The sequence below is a fragment of the Eimeria necatrix genome, genomic scaffold (assembly GCF_000499385.1).
Source record: "Eimeria necatrix Houghton genomic scaffold, Enh_scaff131, whole genome shotgun sequence".
NCBI lineage: Eukaryota > Apicomplexa > Conoidasida > Eucoccidiorida > Eimeriidae > Eimeria > Eimeria necatrix.
The window spans coordinates 12,501-37,500 of NW_013652062.1; the positions used below are offsets into that span (position 1 = coordinate 12,501).

General features: G+C 59.2%; 4 protein-coding genes across 4 annotated transcripts in view; 2 read left to right on the forward strand and 2 right to left on the reverse strand.

Annotated features, from left to right (window-relative positions):
* Positions 1 to 410, reverse strand: part of ENH_00010660 (hypothetical protein, conserved) — a gene marked incomplete at both ends in the record, with an annotated part of 877 nt that extends 467 nt beyond the window's left edge. The window contains one exon of the mRNA XM_013578805.1: positions 1 to 410. This exon is cut by the window's left edge and continues 299 nt beyond it. Within this exon, the coding sequence (XP_013434259.1) occupies positions 1 to 410 (410 nt within the window).
* Positions 411 to 886: 476 nt separating this feature from the next.
* ENH_00010670 (hypothetical protein, conserved) lies at positions 887 to 1,762 on the forward strand (the record flags this gene model as incomplete). Its single annotated transcript, XM_013578806.1, has 1 exon — positions 887 to 1,762. One exon carries the CDS (start codon positions 887 to 889, stop codon positions 1,760 to 1,762), a length of 876 nt encoding a protein of 291 aa, XP_013434260.1.
* A 1,333-nt stretch (positions 1,763 to 3,095) lies between these two features.
* Positions 3,096 to 7,816, forward strand: ENH_00010680 (hypothetical protein, conserved; the record flags this gene model as incomplete). Its single annotated transcript, XM_013578807.1, has 11 exons — positions 3,096 to 3,150; positions 3,277 to 3,527; positions 3,755 to 4,155; positions 4,577 to 4,685; positions 4,827 to 5,048; positions 5,301 to 5,687; positions 5,904 to 6,282; positions 6,600 to 6,910; positions 7,168 to 7,281; positions 7,504 to 7,585; positions 7,719 to 7,816. 11 exons carry the CDS (start codon positions 3,096 to 3,098, stop codon positions 7,814 to 7,816), a joined length of 2,409 nt encoding a protein of 802 aa, XP_013434261.1.
* A 255-nt stretch (positions 7,817 to 8,071) lies between these two features.
* Positions 8,072 to 25,000, reverse strand: part of ENH_00010690 (hypothetical protein) — a gene marked incomplete at both ends in the record, with an annotated part of 25,103 nt that continues 8,174 nt past the window's right edge. The window contains one exon of the mRNA XM_013578808.1: positions 8,072 to 8,171. Coding sequence (XP_013434262.1) covers positions 8,072 to 8,171 — 100 coding nt within the window. The remainder of the gene's footprint in view (positions 8,172 to 25,000) is intronic.

Below are 25,000 nucleotides of genomic sequence, written 5' to 3' on the forward strand. Positions count from 1 at the left end.
GGGGCAGCAACGTACCTAGACCCCTTGAGGAAGGCCCTGAACTCCTTCTCGTTGGAGAAGTGGAGGCCGCGTCGTTGGCAGTAGGAAACCTCATATGCAGAAAACCGGGACGTAGCTGCTGCTGCTGCTGCTGCTGCTGCTGTTGCTGCTGCTGCTGTTGCTGCTGCTGCTGTTGCTGCTGCTGCTGTTGCTGCTGCCCTTGTAGGCAAAGCCGGCTGCGTTCTTGCTGCTGATGCTGCTCTCAAGTGCTCAGCGCGTTGCCCTGCTACTACAGTTGCTTTTGCTGCTGCTGCTGCTGCCTTTTCTGCTGCTGCTGCTGCTGCTGCTGCTGCTGCAGGGGCCCCCAGAGGACTAGCCGCAGCAAATATCCTGCTAGCTGCGCAGAGCCGCAGCTGCAATAGAGAGTTCATCGGCTGCACACAGGGTTCAATTTCATCAAAATCAAGGGTTTAGGGTTCAGGGTTTAGGGTTTAGGGTTTAGGGTTTAGGGTTTATGACCTGGGGACTAGAAACAGCCCCCGGCGCGCTGGGGCGGCAGCGGCCTAAACAGTTTGAAATATTTTATTTAAAGAACGGAGGTTTAGGGTTTAGGGTTTAGGGTTTTGAGGCTCTTTGTAGCAGCTGCTGGTTTAAAGGCTAGGGTTTAGCGATTAGGCTTTAGGGTTTAGAGGGTCCAGTTTGGGGCTGCATGCAGAGCTGCTTGCTTGTCTGCGGTCTAGGGTTTAGGGTTTAGGGTTTAGGGTTTAGGGTTTCGCAGTAGAGTTTCCGTGCATCCACGAGCGAACGAGCCTCAGTTCGAGAGTCCCGGAGTGCAAAACCTTAAACCCTAGCCTGCAGCTCTAAACCCTAAACCCTAAACCCTAAACCCTAAACCCTTGATGCTGGAATGTCCCTGGCCGCCAACTCCGTGAGGGGCCCCACAAAGCCCCCAGCCAAAGGCAGCTTCCCCTTAGACCGGGACCACCGCTGCAGCGCGGAGCAGCACCGCTACCTGCGCTGCCTCACGCAGCAGCAGCAGCAGCAGCAGCAGCAGCAGCAGCAGCAGCAGCAGCAGCAGCAGCAGCAGCAGTTTGAGGCGTACGACCACCTGCCGTGCCGCGAGCTGGCGAAGGCCTTTCTCAAGTGCCGCATGGACACCAATTTGATGCAGCAGGAGGACTTCGAGCAGCTCGGCTTTGCTGCTTCCCCTCAAGCAGCAGCAGCAGCAGCAGCAGCAGCAGGTGCAGCAGCAGCAGGTGCAGCAGCAGCAGGGCCAGCAGGGGCTGCAGCAGTCGACGGCCTGGCAGGAACAGCCGCCTCGCCCGAACGCGGCGCAGCCCCAACTGCAGCAGCAGCAGCAGCAGCGCCAGCAGCAGCAGCAGCAGCAGCAGCAGCAGCACCAGCAGCAGCAGCAGCAGCAGCAGCAGCAGCAGCAAAGTCAAAAGAAGACACAGGCTACCTGGCAGGCATTTCCGCGCTGCAGCCATATACTAACAGGGGCTTCTTTGGGCGAGTTGTGGCTCGCTTTAGTTGGCCGAAGCAGTTTCTGCAGCCTTTCTTTTCCCGCAGCAGCAGCAGCAGCAGCAGCAGCAGCAGCAGCAGGAAGGGGATGCAGCTGTTGCCTTCGGAGCCGAGTGACGCGGGAAGCAGCAGCAGCAGCAACAGCAGCAGCAGCAGCGGGAGGACCAGCGTGGGCTTCGATAGACTCGACCACTACCCAGATAGCAGCAGCAACAGCAGCAGGAGCAGCAGCAGCAGCAGCGACTCCGCAGCAGCAGTTTGAGGGGAGCAGCAGCAGCAGCCGCAGCAGCCTCCAGCTCTGCGCTGTTCTATTTGGGACAGCTGCGAGCAGCAAAGCAGCAGCAGCACAGCAGCAGCAGCTGCTGCAGCTGCTAACAAAACAATAGCCAGTGCTGCGCCTGCAGCAGCAGCAAATAATGGAGCAGCCGCCTCAGCAGCAGCAGCAGCAGCAGCTGCTGCTGCTGCTGCTACTGTTGCAGCGCCACCAGCTGCTGCAGCTTCACCAGCAGCAGCGGCAAAAGGGGCAGCTGCTGCAGTCACAGCAGCAGCAGCAGTAAGGGCAGCAAGAGAGGCAGCTGCAATTATGCAGCAGCAGCAGCAGCAGCAGCAGCAGCGCAACAATGCCTCCGTTCTGTACCAGAGATTTTTTGTGTCTTTAGCCACAGCTAGCTGTGGCTAGCTGTGGCTAGCTGTGGCTAGCTGTGGCTAGCTGTGGCTAGCTGGGGCTAGCTGGGGCTAGACGTGGCTAGCTGTAGCTAGCTGTAGCTAGCTGCGGCTGCTCCAAACTGTGTCCAGCCAGCCGAGTGAAGCAGCCAAAGTTTGCTGCAGCTAGCTGCAATAATATGCACTTAACTGCAGCTAGCTAGCATCCCTTGTGGTGTGTTAGGGGTGGCGGCGCTGACTTGGCTAGCTATGGCTAGCTGTGGCTAGCTGTAGCTAGCTGTGGCTAGCTGTGGCTAGCTGTAGCTAGCTGTGGCTAGCTGTGGCTGGCCCTAGCTAGCTGTGGCTAGCTGCAGCTAGCTGTGACTGGCCTTGGCTAGCTGCAGAGCAGCACTATTTGAAGGAGTGCAGACTAACACTGTGTTAAGACATGCCTGCAGTTTAGGGTTTAGGGTTTAGGGTTTAGGGTTTAGGGTTTAGGGTTTAGGAGATGCTGTTCCTACTTTTCCGCACATCTTGGGCATAGGCAAGCCGGTGTTAAACTTAAACTTAGGGTTTGGAGCGTAGGGCTAGGGTTTAGAGCTTAGGGTTTGATGTCTACAACTTAGGGTTTAGGGTTTAGGGTTTAGGGTTTACGGTGCTCCGTGAACCTACGAAGACCACAGGGGCCCCCAGGAGCCCCCAGGGGCCCCCCTTGAGGCCCTGAAAGTGCCATTTGTTTTAAATTCCAAACATAAAAACAAAAGTGACAAAAAAGTTCCATTTTAAATATATTTGGAGGGCAATGGGGCCCCTAGGGGGCCCCCTGGGGGCCCCCGTGGGGGCCCCCCCGGGGCCCCCAAGACGCGAGCCTCTCAGCAGCAGCAGCAGCAGCAGCAGCAGCAGCAGCAGCAGCAGATAACTTACAGCAAGACGTTTTGCTTCAGAGGCGCAAAATGGGGATAGCTGTACCCTCTTTAGAGGGGACCATTACGCGCATTCGGTTGGATGGTGAGCTGCTGCTGCTGCTGCTGCTGCTGCTGCTGCTGCTGCTTGAATGGCCTTGTCTTTGTGCGGCTGCTTGAGGGTTTAGGGTTTGGCGTCTAGGGTTTAGGGTTTCTGCTGTTTGCTGCGCAGCGGCGGAGAAGCACCTGCCGCCGGCGGTGCTGCAGCTGCTGCTGCTAGGCCGCGAGCCAGCTGCAGCCGACTCCCCAGCAGCAGCAGCAGCAGCAGCACCAGCAGCAGCAGCAGCAGCAGCAGCAGAAGCAGCATTTAGTGTGGGGGCTTTTGTAAGACAAGTCAGCGGCGAAGGCCCTGACGCTCTGGGGCAGCGGCTGCAGCAGCTCGAGGAAGCAGTTGCTGCTCTAGATGGCCGCATCCGCAGCGAGGTAAACCCTAAACCCTAAACCCTAAACCCTAAACCCTAGGCCGTAAACCCTAGATCGTGGCTTCGTTGCCCAGGGGCCCACTGCTGCTGCTGCTGCGCCGGAGATGCGCCCAGACGCAGCAACGGCAGATCTGCAACACCATGGCCTGAACTTTGCTGCTGCTGCTGCTGCTGCTTTGGATGCTGCTGCTGCTGCTGCTGCTGTGGACGCTGCTGCTGCTGCTGCAGCTCTCTGCCCATCTCGGGTCGCTTATGCCAGGGGTCGCCTACTTCGCAGAGCTACTGGGGCCCAGCAGCAGCAGCAGCAGCAGCAGCGGCAGCAGCAGCAGCAGCAGCAGCAGCAGCACCAGCAACAGCAACAGCAGCACCAGAGGCTGCTCATTTCAGGAAAGCACGGGCGAAGAAGGCGCCGGGTTGGGCTCCAAGAGCAGCAGCAGCAGCAGCAGCAGCAGCAGCAGCAGCAGCAGCACCAGTGCCGCTGCTGCTGCTGCAGAGGATGGTGGCACTAGCTGCTGCACGCAGCAGCTGCAGCAGCAGGTCAGCAGCATATCGCAGAAGGTGCAGCAGCTGCAGGACTTAACGCAGCAGAAGGCAACAGAACTTGAAGCTGCTGTGGACGAGGCAGACAGGTTTGCTGCTGCTGCTGCTGCTGTTGCTGCTGTTGCTGCTGTTGCTGTTTGTGCTGCTGTTTGCGTTGCTCCTTCTGCTGCTGTTGCTGAGGCTTTTGCTGCTGCTTCTGCTGCTGCTGTTCCTGCTGCTGTAGCTGCCAGGAAGCGTGAGACACACCGCATTGCCAGGATGCACAGCCTGCTGCTGCAGCAAACACTTTGTCTTGCTGCTGCTGCTGCTGCTGCTGCTGCTGCTGCTTCCGCTGCTGCTGCTGTTGCCATATCGCCTATGCTTTTCCGGTGGCTTTGCTGTTGCTGCTGCTGCTGCTGCTGCCGTGACACCTGTGCTGCTCCTGGGACTCTGTCGCTGCTGCTGCTGCTGCTGCTGCTTTTCCTGCTGCGGCTACTGCTGCTGCTGCTGCTGCTGCTGCTGCTGCTGCAGGTTGCTGGATGCTGAAGAGGTGGTGTCTCTCGCGCTGCACTTCTTACAATGCCTCAAAAAGCTTAACGCAGAAACGGCGCACCATAAGAAGGCCGACTACTTAGTCCGGGTAAACCCTAAACCCTAAACCCTAAACCCTAAACCCTAAACCCTAATTTCCAAACCCTAAACCCTAAGCCCCCCAAACCCTGTTTAGTAAACCCCTACAGCCACTTGCACGCGGTGCATCGACTCTCTGTCGTTTTTGCAGCTGGAGGCCATGGCAGCAGAGGAGGATAGCAGCAGCAACAGCAGCAGCAGCAGCAGCAGCGGCAGCAGCAGCAGCAGCAGCAGCAGCAGCAGCGCGTTAAAGGGGGGCCCCGCTCTCCACAAGCTAAAATGCATGCAGCCGGCGCTGCAGCTGATGAGGAAATTAGGCAAAGAGATACGCAGCAAACCGAAGCTCTTGCTGCAGGAGTCGCTGCAGCAGCAGGTAGGTTGCTGCACAGCAGCAGCAGCTGCTGCTGCAGCTGCTGCAGCAGCTGCTGCAGCTGGGATTGCTGCTGCAGCAGGTATGGGGGAAACAAAGAAGCAAGCTGCAGCACAGCAGCGCCAAGAAGAGTGCAGTAGCAGCATCTAGATTTAACTGCAGCAGCTTCCGCAGCAGCAGCCGGAAGTGATGGTCTGCTGCTGCTGCTGCTGCTGCTGCTGCTGCTGCTGCTGCTGCGTTTGCGGCTCCTTGCAGGACGTGCTGGGCGTGGCCGACAACCTCAAGTGTCTTTTCGCGCTGCAGCAGCCGCAGCAGGCGCTGGAAGCTGTGCTGCAGCAGCTAGCAGCAGCAGCATGCCAGGCCTTGCCTGCTGAGGCGCTGCGGTCTGCTGCTGCTGCTGCTGTCGCTCCCAACACTGCAGCAGCAGCGGGAACGGAGCAGCAGCTCGACCCCGCAGCAGCCGCTGCGGCTTCGTACTGTGAGCCTCTCTTCAGCAGCAGCAGCAGCAGCAGCAGCAGCAGCAGCAGCAGCAGCATCTCCTTGGTTTGCTGCACTCCATTTCAGCAGCAAGTCGCAGCATGGGCAGTCCAGATGCTTACCTCCTTAGAAGAGAAGTCGCGTCAGGCCTTTCTGCTGGATCAAGTGAGTAGTTGCTGCTGCTGCTGCTGCTGCTGCTGCTTCTGCTGCTGCTGCTGCTGCTGTCAAAGCTGCTGCAGCTGTTGTTATGCCATCAAAGGCGCCTCAAGCGCGTTCTGCCGCTGCTGCTGCGCAGCTGGCCCGTTCGTTGTTGCTGCTGCTAGTGCAGGACCCTCTGCTGCTGTGCTGCTGCTGCTGCTGCTGCTGCTGCTGCTGCTGCAGGTGCTGCAAAGCCCCGAAGCCTCCCCATTTCTAGACTTGACAATGGGAGAATGGCTGCAGGAAAAAGGGTTTGTGTCTTCTGTGGCAGAAGAGCTGCTGCGCAAGGTGTCTGTACACCTCAAGAGCTGCTGCAGGCAGCTGACAGCCCGCAGCAGGCCGCTGCAGCAGCTGCTGCAGCTGCTGCAGCAGCAGCACGCGGACCCGCAGCAGCTGGCGCAGCAGAGATCCGCGGCGCGTTTGCTGCTGCAGCAGCAAAATGTAGACGAGGCTGCTGCGTGGTGCATGGTAGACTGCACCCCGCTGCTGCTGCTGCTGCTGCGGGCCTTTGTGCTGCGGTGGAGAAAAGCAGCAGCAGCAGGAGCTCCCTTGCCGCCTTTCTGTGTGTCTCTGGTTTGCTGCGGACGCCTGTGCTTTTGCTGCTCTTGCTGCCGGTGCTGCAGCTGCTGCTGCGATAGCTGCTGCTGTCGTCACTTCCTTTTGTTGCTGCCGTTGCTGCTGCTGCTGTTGTTGCCTCGTCGTCCTGCTGAGGTTGCTGCTGCAGCTGCTGCTGCCGCCGCTTCGATTTGCTGCTGTTGCTGCCGCTGCTGTTGCTGCTGCTTTTGCGCGTCGGACGAATCCGCAGCCAAACGCATGTGCGCAAACCGTTTTTTGCTGCTGCTGCTGCTGTTGCTGCTGCTGCTGCTGCTGCTGCTGCAGCTAACGCTCAGGAGACGCAGCTGATGGCGAGTTTGGGGGAGCTTCTTGCGGTGTACAGACAGCGCATCTGCAGCGTCCACGAGGAGATGCTGCAGCTGCTGTTTTCTGCGGAGTTGCTGCAGCAGGCCGAGCATGAGCAGCAGCAGCACGCGTCTCAGAGCAGCAGCAGCATGCTGCAGAAGATACGCAGCAGCAGCAGCAGCAGCGGCAGTGCCGTTCTGCCCACAGCAGGAGACCTCCGGGCCTTCTTGCGGCAGCTGCTGCAGCATCTTGCTGCTTCCACGGTGGCAGGGGAGCCACTGCTTCAGGAGGTCCTTTTGCCTTTTGTTGCTGCTGGTTCTGCTGCTGCTGCAGCTGCTGCTGCTGCTGCTGCAGTGGCTGCTGCACTAGTTGCCGCTCGTTGCTGCCGCCTGCGGCTGACCACCTGTGGGCGCATGCACTTGCTGCAGCAATCGCCCCGCTGAGATTCTGCTGGGTCTGTGCCTTGCTGCTGCTGCTGCTGTCGCTGCTGCTGCTGTTGCTGCTGCTGCTGTTGCTGCTGCTGCTGTTGCTGCTGCTGCTGCTGCAGGCATCAGCTGCTTGCGATCGCTCCCTTTCTTTGTTCATGTGGCTCTGCGCCCTCCAAATTCCTCCAGCAGCAGCAGATCCGCCGTCTCTGCTGGACGACACAGTGCAGAACAGTGTGAGGAGTGCAGCAGCAGCAGCAGCAGCAGCGGCAGCAGCAGAAAGTAGTGGCAGCAGAAGCAGCAGCAGTAGACGCAGCAGCAGCACAAGCAGCAGCGTACCCTTCTGCTTTGTCTCGCTTGCTGTACTCTTCGATATGCTGCTGTGCATTCTCACGGGCTGTGTGGCTGCTTATCTTCTGCTGCTGCTGCTGCTGCTGCTGCTGCTTTTCTCGGCGCAGCGGAGCTCTGCTGCAGCCCGCTTGTGCTTGGCGAAGACCTACAGTCTATTTTCTTTGCTGCTGCAGCGCACAAAACAGGCCGGTGAGCTGCTGTTGCTGCTGCTGCTGCTGCTGCTGTTCTTTAGATTTCCTTCATTCCTTCCTGCTGCTGTTGTGGGAGCAGCAGCAGCAACAGCAGCTCGCGCTGCTTCTGCTTGCTTGGGGTGTATGTACAGCGCAGAAGGGCCCAACCACCCCCGAAGGAGCAGCAGGAGCTGCTCTTCAGAGCATAAACGCCTACAAAGAAATGGATGTGATGAAAGTAAGGGTTTAGGGTTTAGGGTTTAGGGTTTAGGGTTTAGGGTTTAGGGTTTAGGGTTCACGGTCCAGGAGTGAGAGCTTCGGCCGAAGTCTCAAGCAGCTCGAAAGGATGCCAGAGGAGGCCTTTGGCTTAAGGATTAGGGTTTAGGGTTTAGGGTTTAGGGTTAAGGGTTTAAGGCTTAGGGTTAAGGGTTTAGGGTTTAGGGTTTGGGACTCTGTGCTGCGGTTCAGAAAGCTCTGATGCAGCGGTGGTTTCTGGGGCCCCCTCTTATACAGATTTACCAGCAGGTGTTTGCTGTGCTGCCGATTGAGGTGCAGCAGCTGCAGCAGCAGCAGCAGCAGCAGCAGCAGCAGCGAGCAGATCTGCGTTGCATGCGCATGTTTGAAAGGGCTGTGATGCAGCTGAAGCAGCAATACCTTTCTTTGCTGCCTCCCCCGCTGAGCGACATCGAGGCAAAAGGCATTTGCGTCCATTTGCTGCAGGTGCTTCTGCTGCTGCTGCTGCTGCTGCTGTTGTTGCTGCTGTTGCTGCTGCTATTGCTGCTGCCGTTGCTGCTGCTTCCGCTGCTGCTGTTGCCACTGCTTTTGGTGCTGCCATTTTCTCGCGATTGCTGGTGCTATTCCGGCTGCTGTTGCTGCTTCTGTTGTTGTTGTTCTTGCTGCTGCTTGCTGCTGCTGCTGCTGCTGCTGCTGCTGCTGCTTCCGCGTGACTTTGCGTCACTTGGGCAGCAGATGCATTGAGCTCCCAGCGCAGAGGCACGCGGGCGCTGCACTGCTGCCCCTGCTGCCCCGCGGCCGCGGCTGAACTCCCGCTGCTGCTGCTGCTGCTGCTGCTGCTGCTGCTGCTGCAGGGGGTGGTTGCTGCAGTGTGTCTCAGTGCTGCGCGGCTCGACAGCCAGCGAGCTTCCTTGGCTTGCTGCTTGGCAGACACCGAAGGCTTTTTGTCAGTGGCTTATCCGCAGCTGCATGTACACCTGAAGAGCCACAGCGAGCTGCTGGGCCGGGCCCGCCGCCTGCTGTGTCTGTCCACCCCCCACCTGCTGGCCGAGCACGCGCTGCTGCTGCAGCAGCAGCAGCAGCAGCAGCAGCAGCAGCAGCAGGGGCAGCAGGGGCAGGGGCAGGGGGGGCTGGGGCAGCGGCACCCGCTGCAGCAGCAGCAGCAGCAGCAGCCGACGTGCGCCGCTGTGCCGCTGCTGCTGGCAGCAATTCATGTGCTGCAGCGAGTGCAGCGCGGCAGCAGCCTCGGGCTGCAGCAGCTCATTGGCTTGAGCGACGAGCAGCTGCTGCTGTCTGCTGTTGCTTACTTGAGGGGCCTCAGAGAGACAATGGAAGAGACAGGAGCCCCTGCTGCTGCTGCTGCTGCTGCTGCTGCTGCTTCTGGAGTCACTGTTTCCGACGCTGCTGCTGTTCCTTTCTCCGCCGTCGTTGCTGCTGCTACCACGGCGCTCAGGGTGGGGTGTACGTACACCATAGACCAGCAGCTGCAGCAGCAGCAGCAGCAGCAGCAGCCCCTCACAGACAAGGAGCAGCTCGTCGCTGCCCTTGGCTTGCTGCAGCATGACGCTGAGAAAGACGGGTTTTAGTTGCTGCTGCACCCGCGCATGCATGCTGCTGGAGCGAGCAGCGTCTTGCTGCAGCTGTTGCTGCTGCGCTGCTGCTGCTGCTGCTGCTGCAGGGTCACTCCTGCTGCGGCGCCCAACCTGCTTGTGCTGCAGTGTACCTGCTGCCGCATTGCTTGTGCTGCTGCTGCTGATTTGGTGCTGCTGCTGTCGAGGAGGCTGCTGCTGCTACTAAAGTCACTCTTGCTGCTGCTGCGGGTGCGACTGTTAACCTCTTTGCTGGTGTTGCAGCAGAGCTGGCCTAGCCGATTCTTTGCTGCTGCTGCTCCAGCAGTTGCTGCAGCCAAGCACAGACACGGCTGCTGCTGCTCCTGCTCGAGCTGAGCTTGCTGCTGCTGGTCACCTGCAGTGTACAGACACCCCAACGCACTTGCTGCTAAACTTGTGGGGGCCTCGAGCCAGCGCCACGCAGGGAGGAAGCGGAGCAGCAGCAGCAGCGGCACCGCAGCAGCAGCAGCAGCAACAGCGTCAACAGCAAGAGGCAGAACTGGCACGCCGTGCAGCTGCAGCGCCAAGACCCTAGCAGCAGCAGCAGCAGCAGCAGCAGCAGCAGCAAGTTAGCACGCCTCTAAAGCCACACCGAAATTTAACTTGAATACTTTTAGTTTTTATTTTTGGAAAGATACAACAAAAGTAAATCTTTGTTGTGCATGCATTTGCTGCTGCGGCGGCTGCGACCATGAGGACCAATGGTCACAGGCTGCAGCCGACACTGCAGCAGGAGCACTGGCAGCAGCAGCAGCTGCAGCTGCTGCTGCTGCTGCTGCTGCTACAAAGTTGAAATTAAGTTTATTAGCAATGAGAGGTTCTCTCTCTGTCTGGTTTTCCTCCCGCCACCCCCGGATAAGCAAGGAGATCAAGGTGACCCTGGAAACCCCAAACCCCAAACCCTAAACCCTAAACCCTAAACCCTTGAACCGCAACAGCTTCAACGCGGATTCATGTGGTTTTGCTAAAAAGAGTCTTTTCTTTCCCGTGGGGCGGCGGGGCACTCATAATGGGCAGCAGCTTATGGTATCCGGCGCCCAGTTTCCCGCAGCAGCAGCAGCAGCTGGTGCTGCTGCTGCTGCTGCTGCGATTCTTGCTGCTGCTGCGATTGTTGCTGCTGCTGCTGCCGTTTTTCTGCAGGCGGCCTTCCCTAAGGTGCACTGGCAGCAGCACGGCAGCCATGCTTCCCCCTGGGATGTCCTTTTTGCCCCTGTGAGCTGCTGCTGTAGTGTCTTCGCTGCACCCGGATGACCTGCTGCTGCTGCTGCTGCTGCTGCGGTTGCGGCCTTTACTGCTCTTGCTGCTGCTGCTGTTGCAGCAGCTGCTGCTGCTGCAGCTGCTAGAGCTGCGGGTGCAGCCTTCACTGCCCTTGCTGCTGCTGCTGCAGCTGCTGCTGTTGCTGCTGCTGCGGTTGCAGCCTTCACTGTTCTTGCTGCTACTTTTGCTGCTCCACTTGCTGCTGCTGCAACTGCTGCTGCAGCTGCTGCTGTGTCTGTCAACATGCGCCTCAGGTGGGCCCTTTTCATGTAGGTTTGCTTCTGCGGTGCCGCCTGTTGCTGCTCTTCGTGCTGCACATACCCGTGGTGGTCTCGCTGCTGCTTCTGCTGCTGCTGCTGCTGCTGCTGTTGTTGCTATTGTTGCTGTCGCTGCTGCTGACAGTGGTTGCTGCTGCTGCTCTTGCTGCAGCGGGTGCTGGCCGTGCGCTTCCTGAGACACGCAGATTGCCTGGATGCTTCTCTCCCACCTTCAGTCCTTTTGCTGCTGCAGCCAGAACAGCAGCAGCAGCAGCAGCAGCAAGATCAGCAGCAGCAGCAGCAGCAGGGCGGCGGACCGCAACTGCAGTCTTTCAACTCTGCGAAGGATGAGAGCCCAAAGGCCGCAAGTGCAGCAACGCAGCTGGAAGCTACAATGAGTAATGCTGCTGCTGCTGCTGCTGCTGCTGCTGCTGCTGCAGTGCCCCCTTCTGCGCGCTACATTGTTTACCAGGCCCTCCCACTTGTTTTTCAGCGCTTTCAGCTGCAGGTGGTGCGGCAAGTTATGCCGCTGCTGCTGCTGCCATTGCTGTTGCTGTTGCTGCTGCTGCTGCTGCTGCTGCCATTGCTGTTGCTGTTGCTGCTGCTGCTGCTGCTGCTGATATTGCTGCTGCTGCGGTGGCGTCTGATGCCCTTGCTGCATCATCTCTGCTGCTGACGCTACGGCAGTGGGCTAAAGACTGACCCTTCTGCTGCTGCTTCTGGTGCTGCTGCTGCTACTGCTGCTACTGCTGATGCTGCTGCTGCTGCTCTTGCTGCTGCTGCTGCTGCTGCTGCTGCTCTAGATTTCTGCGCTCCCACGGCAGTGGAGCAGCAGGCCTCCCGAAGTTCTCCCGTTGGCCCCTGAGGACTCACTGACCGACTTGTTGCTACAAATCGTCAAGGCATGAGCTGCTGCTGCTGCTGCTGCTTTTGCTGCTGTTGCTGTTGCTGTTGCTGCTGCTGCATCACGCCGTAGTCGAGCTGTGGCTGCTGCTGCTTCTGCGTGCTCAAGTACAGGCCCTGGCTGACAAGAAGGCGCAGGCTTTCAGCTTCTTTGCTGCTGCTACTGCTTTCAGTTTCTATTTGCTTTTGCTGCTGCTGCTGTTGCTGCTGCTGCTGCTGTTGCTGCCACCGCAGGAGCACGAAGAGGTTGAGTTGCTGCCGTCTTTGCAGCAGCTACTGGAGAGAAGCCACAGCGCAGCAGCAGCAGCAGCAAAGCAGCAGCAGCTGGAGGCCACACGCCTTGAACTGCAGCAGCTGTCTCAAGGCGAAGCCTCCGAGGCTGGCTCAAGCCGTGAGTCTGCCGCTGCTGCTGCCGCTGCTGCTGCTGCTGCTGCTGCTGCTGCTGCTGCTGCTGTTGCCGCTCTCATTGCCGCTGCGGCTGTTTCTGCTGCACCGGCGCGTGTTGCTGTTAACCACGCATTCGCTGCTGCTGCTACGCCTTTTTTGCTTCCGCTGCTGCTGCTGCTGTTGGGGCTTGCATGTTGCTGCTGCTGCTGTGACGGCTGGTGTTCAGCGAGACTCTTACGACGCTAGACTTCATTGAGGTTTAGGGTTTAGGGTTTAGGGTTTAGGGTTTAGGGTTTACGGCTGCGGATGAAGGGCGCTGTATGCATGCGCAGCAGCAAGCCAGGAAGCCTCTAAAGAAACAGATGAGAGGCAAGACAGAGAAGCAGCTGCTGCAGCAACGCCAACAGCATCAGCAGCAGCAGCAGCAGCATCCAGTGCAGCACCAACTGCAACACCTGCAGCAGCGCTGGCAGCAGCATCTTCAGCTGCTAACACTCCACCAGCATCTAGAGAATGCACCCCGGAAACAATTAGCAGCAGCAGCAGCAGCAGCAGCAGGCAGAACAGTCCCGGGCCAGAGGCAGAGGCAGCAACAGCAGCTGCCGCAGCAGCAACAGCAGCAACAGCAGCAGCAGCAGCGGTACAACAGGAGCTCCAAATTCCTCGCTCTCTCTCTGAATGCAGCCAGCTATCATGTAATGAGCAACAGCAGCAGCAACAGCAGCGGCAGCAGCACACAATCGATGAGAGCTTAGAGCAGCAGCAGCAGCAGCAGCAGCAGCAGCAGCGCAAGCAGCAAGAGTGTTTAGAGCAACAGGAGCAGCAGTGCAGGGCCCAGGCTCGATGCCAAGTGTATAGGCTACGCATTCAGCAGCAGCAGCAGCAGCAACAGCAACAGCGACAGCAGCAACAACAGCAACAGCAGCAGCAACGCCATGAGCAACAAAGACTGCAGCGGCAACAGCAGCGACGTCACCCTCTTGGTATCGAGCCAAGGAGTAGAAGCAGCGCTTTGAGTGAAAGCAGCAGCAGCAGCAGCAGCAGCAGCAGCAGCAGCAGCAGCAGCAGCAGCAGCAGCAGCAGCAGCAGCATCTTTTTGTAGCTCGCTTCTGCCCAACGGAGACAAGCCTTGGTTGCTGCAGCAAGACGAGTTGCAGCAGTGGAGGCCAGAAGTGGTGGCAGCAGCAACAGCAGCACGGATGACAGATTCAGAGCAGCAGCAGCAGCAGCAGCAGCAGCAGCCACAGCAGGAACAGCAGCAATATCAAAGGGGGAGGCGGCTGCACGGGCAGCAACAAGAGCAGCAGCAGCAGCAACAGCAGCAACAGCGGATCCTCCGGCTTCAACAGAAACCCCGTTTGCTGCTTTTGCAGGGACAAGTTCTAGAAGAGGAAGAATTGCTGCTGCAGCACGAGCGTCTGCTGCAGCAAGAGCGAGAGCAAGCGCAGCAGGAGGCCCTGCTTCAGCAGCAGCAGCAGCAGCAACAAGCGTTGCTGCTGCAAGAAGAGCAGCAGCAACTGCTGTACCAGCAAGAAGCGGAGCTGCTGCTGCAGCAACGCCCGAGAGTCGAAGATCTGGAAGGAACTTACTTTTTGCATCAGCAGCAGCAGATGCTGCAGCAGCAGCAGCAGCAACTGCTGCAGCAGCCGCATGAGGAGGAGCAGCAGCATGAATATGAGGCGAGTGCACAAAAGGAAGCTTCTTGGCATAGGCACGCAGCAAGGAGGTGTCAGCAGCAGCAGCAGCAGCAGCAGCAGCGGCAGCAGTTCCCACCAGAGTATGGACGCCGGCGGCAGCAGCAGCTGTTTCTCAGGGCGGAGCAACAGCAGCAGCAGCAGCAGCAGCAGCAGCAGCAGTATAGCCACCGACAAGCTGGGATTTATCACAGAGGAGTTGGACTGCAGCGGGAGAAGGAGCAGCAGCAGAGCAGGCAGCAGCAACGTGAGCAGCAGCAGCAGCAGCAGCAGTACCGACGGTACTTCACAGAACCGCGAGTGCAGCAGCAGCAGCAGCAGCAGCAAGAGCAGCAGCAACACAAAAAGCTGCAGAAGGCGTCGCGCCTCAAAGCCCCAAGCCCCTCTACGTGGGATCAGCTGAATCCCCTGCAGCAGGAGCAGATGCAGCAGCAGCAAATGCAGCAGCAGCAGATGCAGCAGCTGCTGCAGCAACAGCGACAACGGGAATTGCAGCTGCGAGCAGAACAAGAAGAAGTAATGAGGCAGCAACAGCAAGAAATGCTGCTGCACGAAGAAGCTGCAGCAGCGCAGCAGCAGTGGCACCAACAAGGGGAAAGGCTGCTGCTAGAAGCAGCAGCAGCAGCTAAACAAAAGCGGCAGCAGCAGCAGCAGCAGCAGCAAGAAGCACAATTGTTTAGTGACAGTGCTTTCCTGCGGCGGCATCGAGAGGCCTTCGGACACTTCAAACACGGGGTGGAGCAGCAGCAACAGCAGCAGCAGCAACGGCAGCAACAGCAGCAGCAGCAGCAGCAGCAGCAGCACCAACAGTATATAAGAAAGCCGCAGCGCATCCACAGAAGCGCACACTGCAACAAGTCCAGGCAGCTGCAGCAGCCGCGGCTGCACCCCAGCTAGCCACCTGTACTGAAAATAGCAGCAGAAGCAGCAGCAGCAACAGCAGCAGCAGCAGCAGCAGCAGCAGCAGCAAGAGCACCCAAGATACGAGGTCGGCAGCTGTGACGGCAGAACTTCACAGAGCAGCAAGTGCAGCAGCAGCAGCAGCAGCAGTGCAGCTAGCCAAACTAGGCCTCGCTAGCTAGCGGCAGCTAGCTAGCGCCACTGTGCCAGCCCAGCCACTGATAGCAGCTAGCTAGCTGCGAGCGGCAGCAGCAGCTTGCTGCGGCTAGTCCGGGCAGCTAGCTAGCCACGTTCTGCTGGGGAGGCTCCGTGCTGCTGCTTCTGCTGCTGCTGCTGCTTCTGCTGCTGCTGCTGCTTTTGAGGTTACTGAGTGTTTAAGGACGGAAGGCAGCAAGGCCTCTGGGACCGTGCCGCATTGGGAGCAGCAGCAGCAGCAGCAGCAGTTGCAGCAGCAGCGACAGCAGCAATAACAAAAGCAGTGGCAGCAGGAGGGAGCTAAGATGAGAGGCTTGTGTGGCCCTTGCTCAGCCTCTGTCGCTTGCGCGGCCAGTCCTTAACTAGCTAGCTAGCTAGCTAGCTAGCTAGCTAGCTAGCTAGCTGGCCAGCTCGCCAGAGAGCTACCTATTTCACCTATCGCTAGCTAGCTAGGCGCCTCGCTCCTAGCTGGCTAGCTGGCTAGCTGGCTAGCTGGCTAGCTAGCTAGCCAGCCATAGAAGTGGGCGCAGGGGAAGGCGGGTTGCGTCATCTGTTCATAACTTGAGCGTCACAGTCTATTCTAATGCTAAATTCGGCTCTGCTGCTGCTGCTGCTGTTGCTGCTGCTGGGGCTGCTGCTCGCGTTTCCACTACTGTTGTTGCTGCTGCTGTTGTGTGTAGCATTTACTCCTGAGTCTGCGTATCGAAAGTGAGGACGCACAAGATGTTCTTTTAGTCTTTAATTGAAAGATAAATCTAATTAATTAATTAAAATAGGAACATAAAAACCAGGAAATAATCCTGAGTCCTGAGTGTGGCTGGAGCCGCCGAGCCTGCGGAGGCTGAGGTGTACATACACCCTGTCAGTGCGCCCGGCAAAGGCTTTCTGCGCTGCCTCGCCCATCAGATAAAGGCATTTCAAGTGTTGTGAGAGCAGCAGCAGCAGCAGAAGCTGCTGCAGGTGCATGTGGATGGGAGCAGCGGCAGCAGCAGCAGTAGCAGCAGCGGAAGCAGAAGAGAGCAACGCCGACAGCAGCAGCAGCAGCAACAGAAAAGGCCGGGATCTTCCGGATTGCTGCAGTTAAAGCATGTCAGCCAGAGCCTAACCCATAGCTGTTTTATTTCAGCCAAAGACACTTCCCATTCAGCAGCAGCAGCAGCAAGAACAGCAGCAGCAGGTCACCGACGACGGGGCTCCAGCGAGCAGCTGCAGCAGCAGCAGCAGCAGCTCGCCTGCTGCAATTAGAAAAACACTGTTTTCATTTTCTAAATATAATTCTGGTTTAGGGCCTGGGGCCCCGCTCCCCAGACACAGCCAAGTTCAGAAGACACCTCAGGGTCACCTGCAACAGCCCTTGCTGCTGCTCAGGCTGCTGCTGCAGCCTCTGCTGCTGCTGCTGCTGCTGCTCCTTGTGCTGCTGCTGCGCTGCAGCGTTTAGCATTTATTGACCCACGCATGATGTGCCGTTGCAGGGCGAGCTCGTCGCCCGTGGACTGCGGCCTGCAGTAACAGCAGCGCAGCAACGGAGAAGCAGCAGCAGCAGCAGCAGCAGCAGCAGCAGCAGCACAAAGTAGTGGCACTTTGGCTGGTAGCTCTGAACGTATTTAGCAGCTAGAGTATAGGGGTGGCCCACTGGCTGCAAGGACTGCAGCGGCTGCGCACCGCCTGCTGCAGCAACGGCAGTGGCAAACAGCAGCAGCAGCAGCAGCAGCAGCACCAGCAGTAAACAGCTGCTGCAGCAGCACGCAGACTTTAGCTGCAGCGTTTGGCTTCAATGAAATGGCACTGAAGGCGACGTAGACTTGCTGCTGTGGGTGTAGTTGTTGCTGCCACTGGTGTTTCCGCTGCTGCTGCTGCTGCTGCAGTGTCTTGGGTACTGCTGCTGTCTTTGCTGCTGCTACAGTGACCTTTGCTGCTGCTTCTGCTGCTGCTGCTGCTGCTGCTGCTGCTGCTGCTGTAGCCATGGACAGTGAAGGAGAATTTTCAGAGGCAGCAGGGACACCTTACTTCCGCTCCGCCTCCAGTGCAGTTCCTCAGCAAAGCAGCTACGCTGAAGACAAGCCTGCTGCTGCTGCTGCTTCTGCTGCTGCTGCTGTTCCCACTTTACGGCATTTGCCAGAAGGGACAGCCGCAGCAGCAGCAGCAGCAGCAGCAGCAGCAAATCCAACAAACCAAGACGCTGCACACGAGAGCAGCCTCACAAGCTCTGTCGGTGTGCTGCAGCGAATGCAGCCGACCACCTCGCAGACGCGGCTGGCTGCTGCTGCCGCTGCTGCTGCAGCAGCAGCAGCTGCTGCTGCTGCTGATGCAGAGCTGCAGCACAGCTTCACGCAGCTTTCTGAAGGGGAGGTGCGGCCCCTCGCGCTGGGAGCTGGGCAGCAGCAAACGGAACCGATGCTGTGGACTGTAGTGACACCCCCCATTTCCGGCAGCAGCAGCTACTTGCCTCAGCAGCAGCAGCAGCAGCAGCAGCAGCAGCAGCAGCAGCAGCAGCAGCAGGAGGCAGACACGCTGCTGAGGCGCGGTGCAGGCACCCCAGTGCTGCCTTCAGAAGGTTCCCAGAAGCTGCAGGAGCAGCCAGAGCAGCTGCTGCTGCAGCAGCTGCAGCAGCAGCTGCACTCGCAAGAAGAAACCTTGCTGCACAAGCTGCAGCAGCAGCAACTGCAGCAACATGAGACGCAGCAGCAGCAGCAGCAACGACTCATGGAACAACAGCTGCAGTGGAAGCATAAGATAGAGGAACAGCAAGAGAAGCAGCAGCAGCAACAACGACAAATGGAACTGCAGCTTCAGAAGCAGCAAGAGATAGAAGAGCAGCAGCTGCAGCAGCTGCAGCAGCTCGAGCAGCAATTGATGCTGGAGAAGCAGAAGCGGGAAGGGCAGCAGCAAGAGCAGCAGCAATGGCAGCAGGCATACGCAACAAAGCTTCAGCAGCAGCAGCAGCTGGTGATGGACTCTCAGCAGCAGCAGAAAACATGGCAGCTGCAGCAGCAAGAGCAGTTGCTGCACTTAACGCGGCAGCAGGAGGAACAGCTGCGGCTGCAGCAGCAGCAGCACGAGCACCTTCTGCAGCAGAAGCTGCAGGAGCAGCTGCAGCAACAGCACGGCCAACACGAGCAGCAGCTGCACCATTTGCAGCAGCAGCAGGAACAGATTATGAAGCAGCAACTTCTGCTAGAGCAGCTGCTGCAGGAAGTGGACCGCACTCAACTTCAGCAGCAGCAAACAGCGCGACAACAGCAGCAGCAGCAGCAACAGCAGCGTGAACTGCAGCAGCAGATAGAGCAGCAGCAGCAGCAGCTATTGGAATCTTCTCAAGAGCATGAGAATCCGCCGCTGGACAGCTTTAGTGGTGTCTCGGGCGTTGCTGCTGCAGCGCTGCTACAGCAGCAGCAGCCACAGGGGCAGCAGCAGCAGCAGCAGCAGCAGCAGCAGCAAGCGCTGCAGCAACAGCAGCAGCAATTTTCTTTCTTCAGTCCCCGCCGATCCTTTACATTCCCACTAAGCAACAACACAAACTGGCAGCAGCAAGAGCCCCAAAGGAACTTGTCATTTCCGCTGTCGCATGCTGCTGCTGCTGCTGCTGCTGCTGCTGCACCTCCTGCTGCAGCTTCTCCTCTCCAGAACGAAGTCTGCTGCTGCGAACCTCCTCCTGCTGCTGACACACGAATCGCACCTGCAGGGGAGGCAGCAGCAGCAGCAGGAACAGCAGCAGCAGCAGCAGCAGCTGGTGCCCACACAGCAATCCAGGAAGCCGAAGCAGGTGCTGCAGCGGAGGCGACAGGCGCAGGAATCTTAAAGGGACTGCAGCAGCAGCAGCAGCAGCAGCAGCAGCAGCAGCTGCCACTGCAGCATACCAGAGAGCAAATAGAGGCAAAACTCTCGCAGCGCGAGCTGCAGCAGCAGCTGCACCTGACGAAGCTGCCTGAAGCCCATTCGTGCGACTTGCTGCAGCCACAAAACGAGTTACTGCTGACCCCCCGTGCTGCTGCTGCTGCTCTGCTGCAGCACCGCAGCAACACTTTTGAAACAGGCGTGTTTGCAGCGAAGCGGCGCCTGCTGCAGCAGCAGCAGCAGGCCGGTTTGCTGCAGCAGCTGCAGCACCAGTGGGCGCAGGAGGCGGGGGCCCATCAGGGAGAGGAGCTGCTGCTGCAGCACAAAGCAGCAGAGCAGCAAATGATCCTGCAGCAAGAGCAAGCTTCAAGGCAGCTCATGCTGCAGCAAGAAGCAATGGAGCAGCAGCTGCAGCTGCGGCAGGCAGAAGCAGAACAGCGGCACCTGGAAATGCTGCAGCGGTGCGAATCTTTGCAGCAGCAAGCGCTACAGCAACAGCAGCAGCAGCAACAAATGCTGCAGCAAGAGCATGCACTGCAGCAGCAGCAGGCAGGGTCTTACATTGACCAGCAACAGCCACAGCGGACACAGCGCAGCCACAGCGGCCTGCTGCTGCAGCAGCAGCAGGAAGGCATAGTGCAGCTGCCGGCCGATAGCCAAGTGCAGCAGCAGCAGCAGAATGAACTGCTGCTGGACCAGCAGCAGCAGCAGCAGCAGTTCCTGCTGCAGCGAGCGGACGGGCAGCTGGTGCAGTTTCCTTTGTGTGATGAGCATGAGCAAATTGCGGCATCACTGCAGCAGCAGCAAGCGCTGCAGCAGCAGCAGCTGCTACAGCACCACCAAATGCAGGCCCTGCAGCAACAGCAAGAATGGCAGCAGAAGCAAATGCTGCAGCTACAGCAGCAGCAGCAGCAGCGGCGCAGTCCGCTGCTCTCGCCTAGAAAACTTCAGCAGCTTAAACAGCAGCGGCTGCACCACAGACTGCGACAACGGCTGCAGCAGCGGCAGCAGCAGCAGCAAGAGTCTCTGCTGCAGCAGCAGTGGATGATGCTACAGCAGCACCAACAGCAACTGCAGCAGCAGGGGCAGCTGCAGCAACAGCTCTTGCAGCAGCACCTCGACCTCTGTAAAAGAGACCAACTAGAAATGCAGCAGCAGCTAGCTGCAAAAGAGCAGCAATTGCTGCAGCAGCAAATGCTGCTGCTCAGCCTCCAAGAGCAGCAGCACCCGCACAAGGGAACCGCTCAAGCGCTGCAGCAACAACAACAGCAGCATGAGCAACAGCAGCAACAAAAGGGGAAGCAGAAGGAGGCGCCGCACGCACAGCAGCAGCAGCAGCAGCAGCAGCAGCAGCAGCAAATCGAGGCGTCTTCTGCTAGCCACGGCAATCTCTACAGCCAGGGCCTTCCTGCGCAGCAGCAGCAACACGAGACGCAGAAGGAAGAAAAAAGCCAGCAGCAGCAGCAGCAGCAGCAGCGGCAGCAGCGGACAGGGCAGCACTTCTCACAAAGGCAGCAGCAAGAGCTGCATGCAAACCAGCCACTGCTGCAGCAGCAAGATGACCCCACAAAAGGAACTCTAGAAGGCTACTGCAACAGCGGCAGCAGCAGCTGCCTCTTCACAGGCAGCGAGCAGCAGCAGCAGCAGCAGCTGCCGCAGCAAACTCAAAGCGTTTCGTCATTGGCCTCGCTGCAGGAAGAAGAATGCAGCAGCCAGCCAGCAACAAACCAGCAGCAGCAGCAGCAGCAGCAGCAGCAGCAAAAGGGCGCGTGGGTCTGCCGCTGTGGGGCCTTGAATGTCAGTTACGCCGCTGAAGCAGACTGCGTGACAGAGCAGCAAGGGCTGGCAGCAGCTGCTGCTGCTGCTGCCGCTGCTGAAGCCGCAGCAGCAACATGGCAGCCAGCTCAGGAGCTGCCTAAAGGGCCTGCTTGCTGCTTGCTGACTTACCAGCAGCAGCTGCTGCAGCTACAAGCTATGGAATGTGCCCCAGTGGCACCGCTGCAGCAGCTAATGGATGACCACGTGCAGCAGCAGCAGCAGCAGCAGCTGCAGCAGCAACAGATGCTGCAGCAGCAACAACAGCATTTTCATCCCCCTGCTGCAGTGCCTGGCTGCGGCTTCGGGTGCCTGCCGCGCAGCAGCAGCAGCCCAAGAACAGTGCTGCCTCAGCAGCAGCTGCTGCTAAACGCAGCACCAGCAACAACTGCAGCAGCAACGGACAGTGCTGCAGCAGCATGCAGCAGCAGAACTGCAACGCCTAGGCGAGCACACGAGCCAGAGGCAGCAACTGCTGCAGCAACGCCGCGTGCAATGCCAGCAGCAGCAGCAGCAAATGACCGCCCCTGGAGGTGCAGGGGGAACAGCCCCTGCAGCAGCAACTGCAGCAGGCCAGCAGACGAACAGCGGCCGCAGCAGCAGCAGCAGCAGCAACAGCAGCAGCAAGGGCTAGAACAAGTAGCAGCAAACTGCTGCGTCGGTTTTCGCGGAGACGCCGTCAGCAGGAGCGGGCGCTGCAGCAGCTGCGCTGTGTGCTGCAGCAGCAGCATCGGCGAGCTTGAGCAGCACTTGCAGCAGCAGCTGCAGCAGCAGTACCTGCAGCAGCAGCAACTGCACTTGCAGCAACTGCAGCGACAGCTACGCCAGTGGCCGCAGCAGCAGCAGCAGCTCAACGACGGTGGAGGAGAAATCTACCTCCCGATGCAGCAGCAGCAGCAAAGCCGAATGATGCAGCAGCAGCTGCAGCAAACAATGCAGCAGCAGCTACAGCAAAGGATGCATCAGCAACTGCAGCAAGGCAACAAAAACAAAGACGCGCTGCTGCTGCTGCCAGAGAGGGGCAGCAGCCAGCCCACTGCAGCTCCGCCGTCACTGCGAATGTCTGCTGCTGCTGCTGCTGCTGCTGTAGTGACACCCGAATGCGCATGCATGCAGCAGCAGCGCCTCGAGGTGCTGCAGCAAGCGGAAATGCAGCAGCAGCAGCAGCAGCTCCCGACTCCTCGCAGCCCCCCATGGGCACCTCCGCATTGGTGCCAGCAACGCCTGCAGCAGCAGCAGCTGCAGCAGCAGCAACAAGCGCAGCTGCAGCTGCTGGAGCAGCAGCGTCTGTGGCAGCGCAGCCGCTGCTGCTGCTTCATCAGCGTGCCACACAGCAGCAGCAGCAACTGCTGCAACTGACTGCCGTGCAACCACAACATAGCTATATTTAAGCCTCTTTGAAAGTAGCACAAGCAGCAGCAGCAGCAGCAGCAGCAGCAGCAGGAGCAGCAGCAGCAGCTGTGTGCTGCAACGGCTGAGTTCTACGCTGCAGTTGGCTCAGTAGGCTTCTTTGTAATAGTGCTGCAGCTATGTTCCCTGCTGCTGCTGCTGCTGCAGCAGCAGCTAAGTGCAGACTGCGCAGCAGTAGCAGCAAGCACCGACGCCGTTGCTCTCACTGCTGCCGCTGCTGCTGCTGTGCGTCTCAGAGCCCAAAGTCCCTCACAGCTAAACGCATGCAGCAGCAGCAGCAGCAGCAGCAGCAGCAGCAAAAACATCGCCAAAAATAACTCGAGCAAAATGACTGCATTGTCTTGAATGCTCTATGTGGGGCCAAACAAAGACTCATCAGTTTCATCAGGTGCTGCTGCTGCAGCTGCTGCTGCAGCAGCTGCTGCTGCAGCAGCCTCGCCAGCTGGCGCCGCTGCAGCATCAGGCGCTGCACCGTCTGCAGCTGCACCGTCTGCTGCTGCTGCACCATCTGCTGCTGCTGCTGGCGAAGCAGCAGCAGCAACGAGCCGCTGCTCTTCATTCACGTGGGGCCGTTTCCTAGAGCGCTCGCCGTCGGAAGCAGCGCCAGGAGTCTCCGGTGCTTCTGCTGCTGCTGCTGCTGCTGCTGCTGCGCTCTCAGCAGCACCAGCTGCTGCTGGAGAAAATCCAGCAGCAGCAGCATCTTGCTGCTGCTGCTGCTGGCTTCCTGCATCCGCTGCACTGCTGTCTTGAGACACGGCTGTGCAGTGCGTGCGGCCGGGGGCCGCAGGCGGCGTAGCCGCGGCCTCCGCTGCTGCAGCAGCAGCTGCAGCAGCAGCAGCAGCAGCAGCAGCAGCAGCCACAGCAGTCTGCTTGGCGAAGACCACCAGCTGGCCGTCAGCAGATAAAGATGCCACTGTTGCTGCTGTTCGAGAAGCAGCAAGACCCACTATGAAGGCGGAGTGGCTCTGCAGCACTTCAGTGACAGTTTCGAGGCCTTCTAGGGTTTGTTCTGCTGCTCGCACTTCGTAGAAGCCCCAGTTGCTGCTGCTGCTGCTGCCTGCTGCTGCTGCTGCTGCTGCTGCTGTCACTGGCTCCCCGCTGCAGTCCCCTGGAAGGTCTGTTGCGTTGCAGCTAGCCAGCAGCACGGCGCGCTTGGAGCTCAGGTGTACGTACACCATGTCGCAAAGGCTCGCTGCAGCGCAAACAGCAGCAGCAGCAGCAGCAGCAGCAGCAGCGGTTTCTCCGAGAAGCAACAGCCGCGACCTAGTGCAGCGCAGCAGCAGCAGCAGCAGCAATAGGCTGAACTGCAGCAGCTGCAGCAACGCAGGCTTACCGCTTATGGTGCCGCGGGCAATACGGGAGAGAGTGACACTTTTCAGCCGCAGCTGCGGGTAAACCTGCACTTGCTGCTGCTGCTGCTGCTGCTGCTGCTGCTGCTGCTGCTGCTGCACTCTCAAAGGGGTGTGCGGCACGAAGGCACAGACCCTTATAAACCCGTCAGAACAACCCAGCAGCAAATGGATGCTGCTGCTGCTGCTGCTGCTGGTGGGAGCGGGGCGCCTCCTTGGGCGCCATACCAAAGACACCGCCTGCAGCAGCAGCAACAGCAGCAGCAACAGCAGCAGCAGCAACAGCAGCAGCAATAACGCGCGTTCAAACGCGTCCACCAATCAGCTGAAGAATAGGCAGTTGTCAGGGGGCCTAAGTTTTGGTGCGAACCCAAAACCCTAAACCCTAGACCCTAAACCCTAAACCCTAAACCCTAAACCCTAGACCCTAAACCCTAAACCCTAAACCCTAAACCCTGCACCCTTTGCATACAGTTGCTGCTCTTTCGTTGATGTAGAAGGCCTGCAGCGGCAGCACTTGAGGCACGATGGGGACGCGGTCTTCAGCTGCTGCTGCGTCGCCATCTGCAGCAGCAGCAGCAGCAGCAGCAGCAGCAGAGCGCTGGTGCTCTTTGCTGCTGCTGTCGAACTGCCGCTGCAGCTCCACCAGCCTGTCGTCGCCTATGAAGGCCATGGCGAGGCAGCCCCCCACGTCTGAAGCAGCAGCAAGCCACCTTCCCTTTGCTGCTGCTGCTGCTGCTGCTGCTGCTGTTGCTGCTGCTGCTGCACTAGCTGGAGCAGCAGGAGCTGGAGGAGGGCGCGAGCGGTCGAGGGAGAGCGCCGTGAAGTTGCACAGCAGCACAGCAGTGCTGTCTTCCCTGCTGCTGCTGCTGCTGCTGCTGCTGCTGCTGCTGCTGCTGCTGCCGGCGTTTCGTGTCGGTATAACAGCAGCAGCAGCAACAAAAGCAGCAAGCAAGTGGCCCCCCTGTGTCTCATATATCCCCAAAGGGTAGGCGGAAGGCGCAGCAGCAGCAGCAGCAACAAGGCGGCCGTCCTGCAGAAACTCCACCGCCTGCAAATCGTCTCCTATCCTGCTGCTGCTGCTGCTGCTGCTGCTGCTGCTGCTGCTGCTGGGCACGCCTAAAGCAGCAAAGCCCCGGCCGCTGGCCCCCAGGACGCAGCGCGGAGAGGGGGAGTTCAGCAGCAGGTGTACGTACACCTGAGAAGTCTCATACAGCCCGTGCTGCAGCAGCTCGTCAGCAACAGGAGAGGGAAAGAAAGAGTCGCGGCGAGCAAACAAGGACCTGCTGCTGCTGCTGCGCCATGCTGCTGCTGCTGCTGCTGCTGCTGCGCCGGGCGGCTGGAACAAGGCGCTCCCCGTCAGCTTCTCCAGAGCCACCAACGAGTCCTCGTCCACGGGCCACACGTAGCACAGCCTGCAGCAGCAGCAGCAGCAGCAGCAGCAGCAGCATGTGGGGAACAGCCACTGCTGCAGCAACATTTGCAGCAGCACAGCAACAGACGAGACCTGCAGCAGCAGGAATCCAGCAGCAGCAGCAGCCGCTGCACTAGCACGCAAAAGCAATGGCCGCAGCTGCAGCAACAGCAGG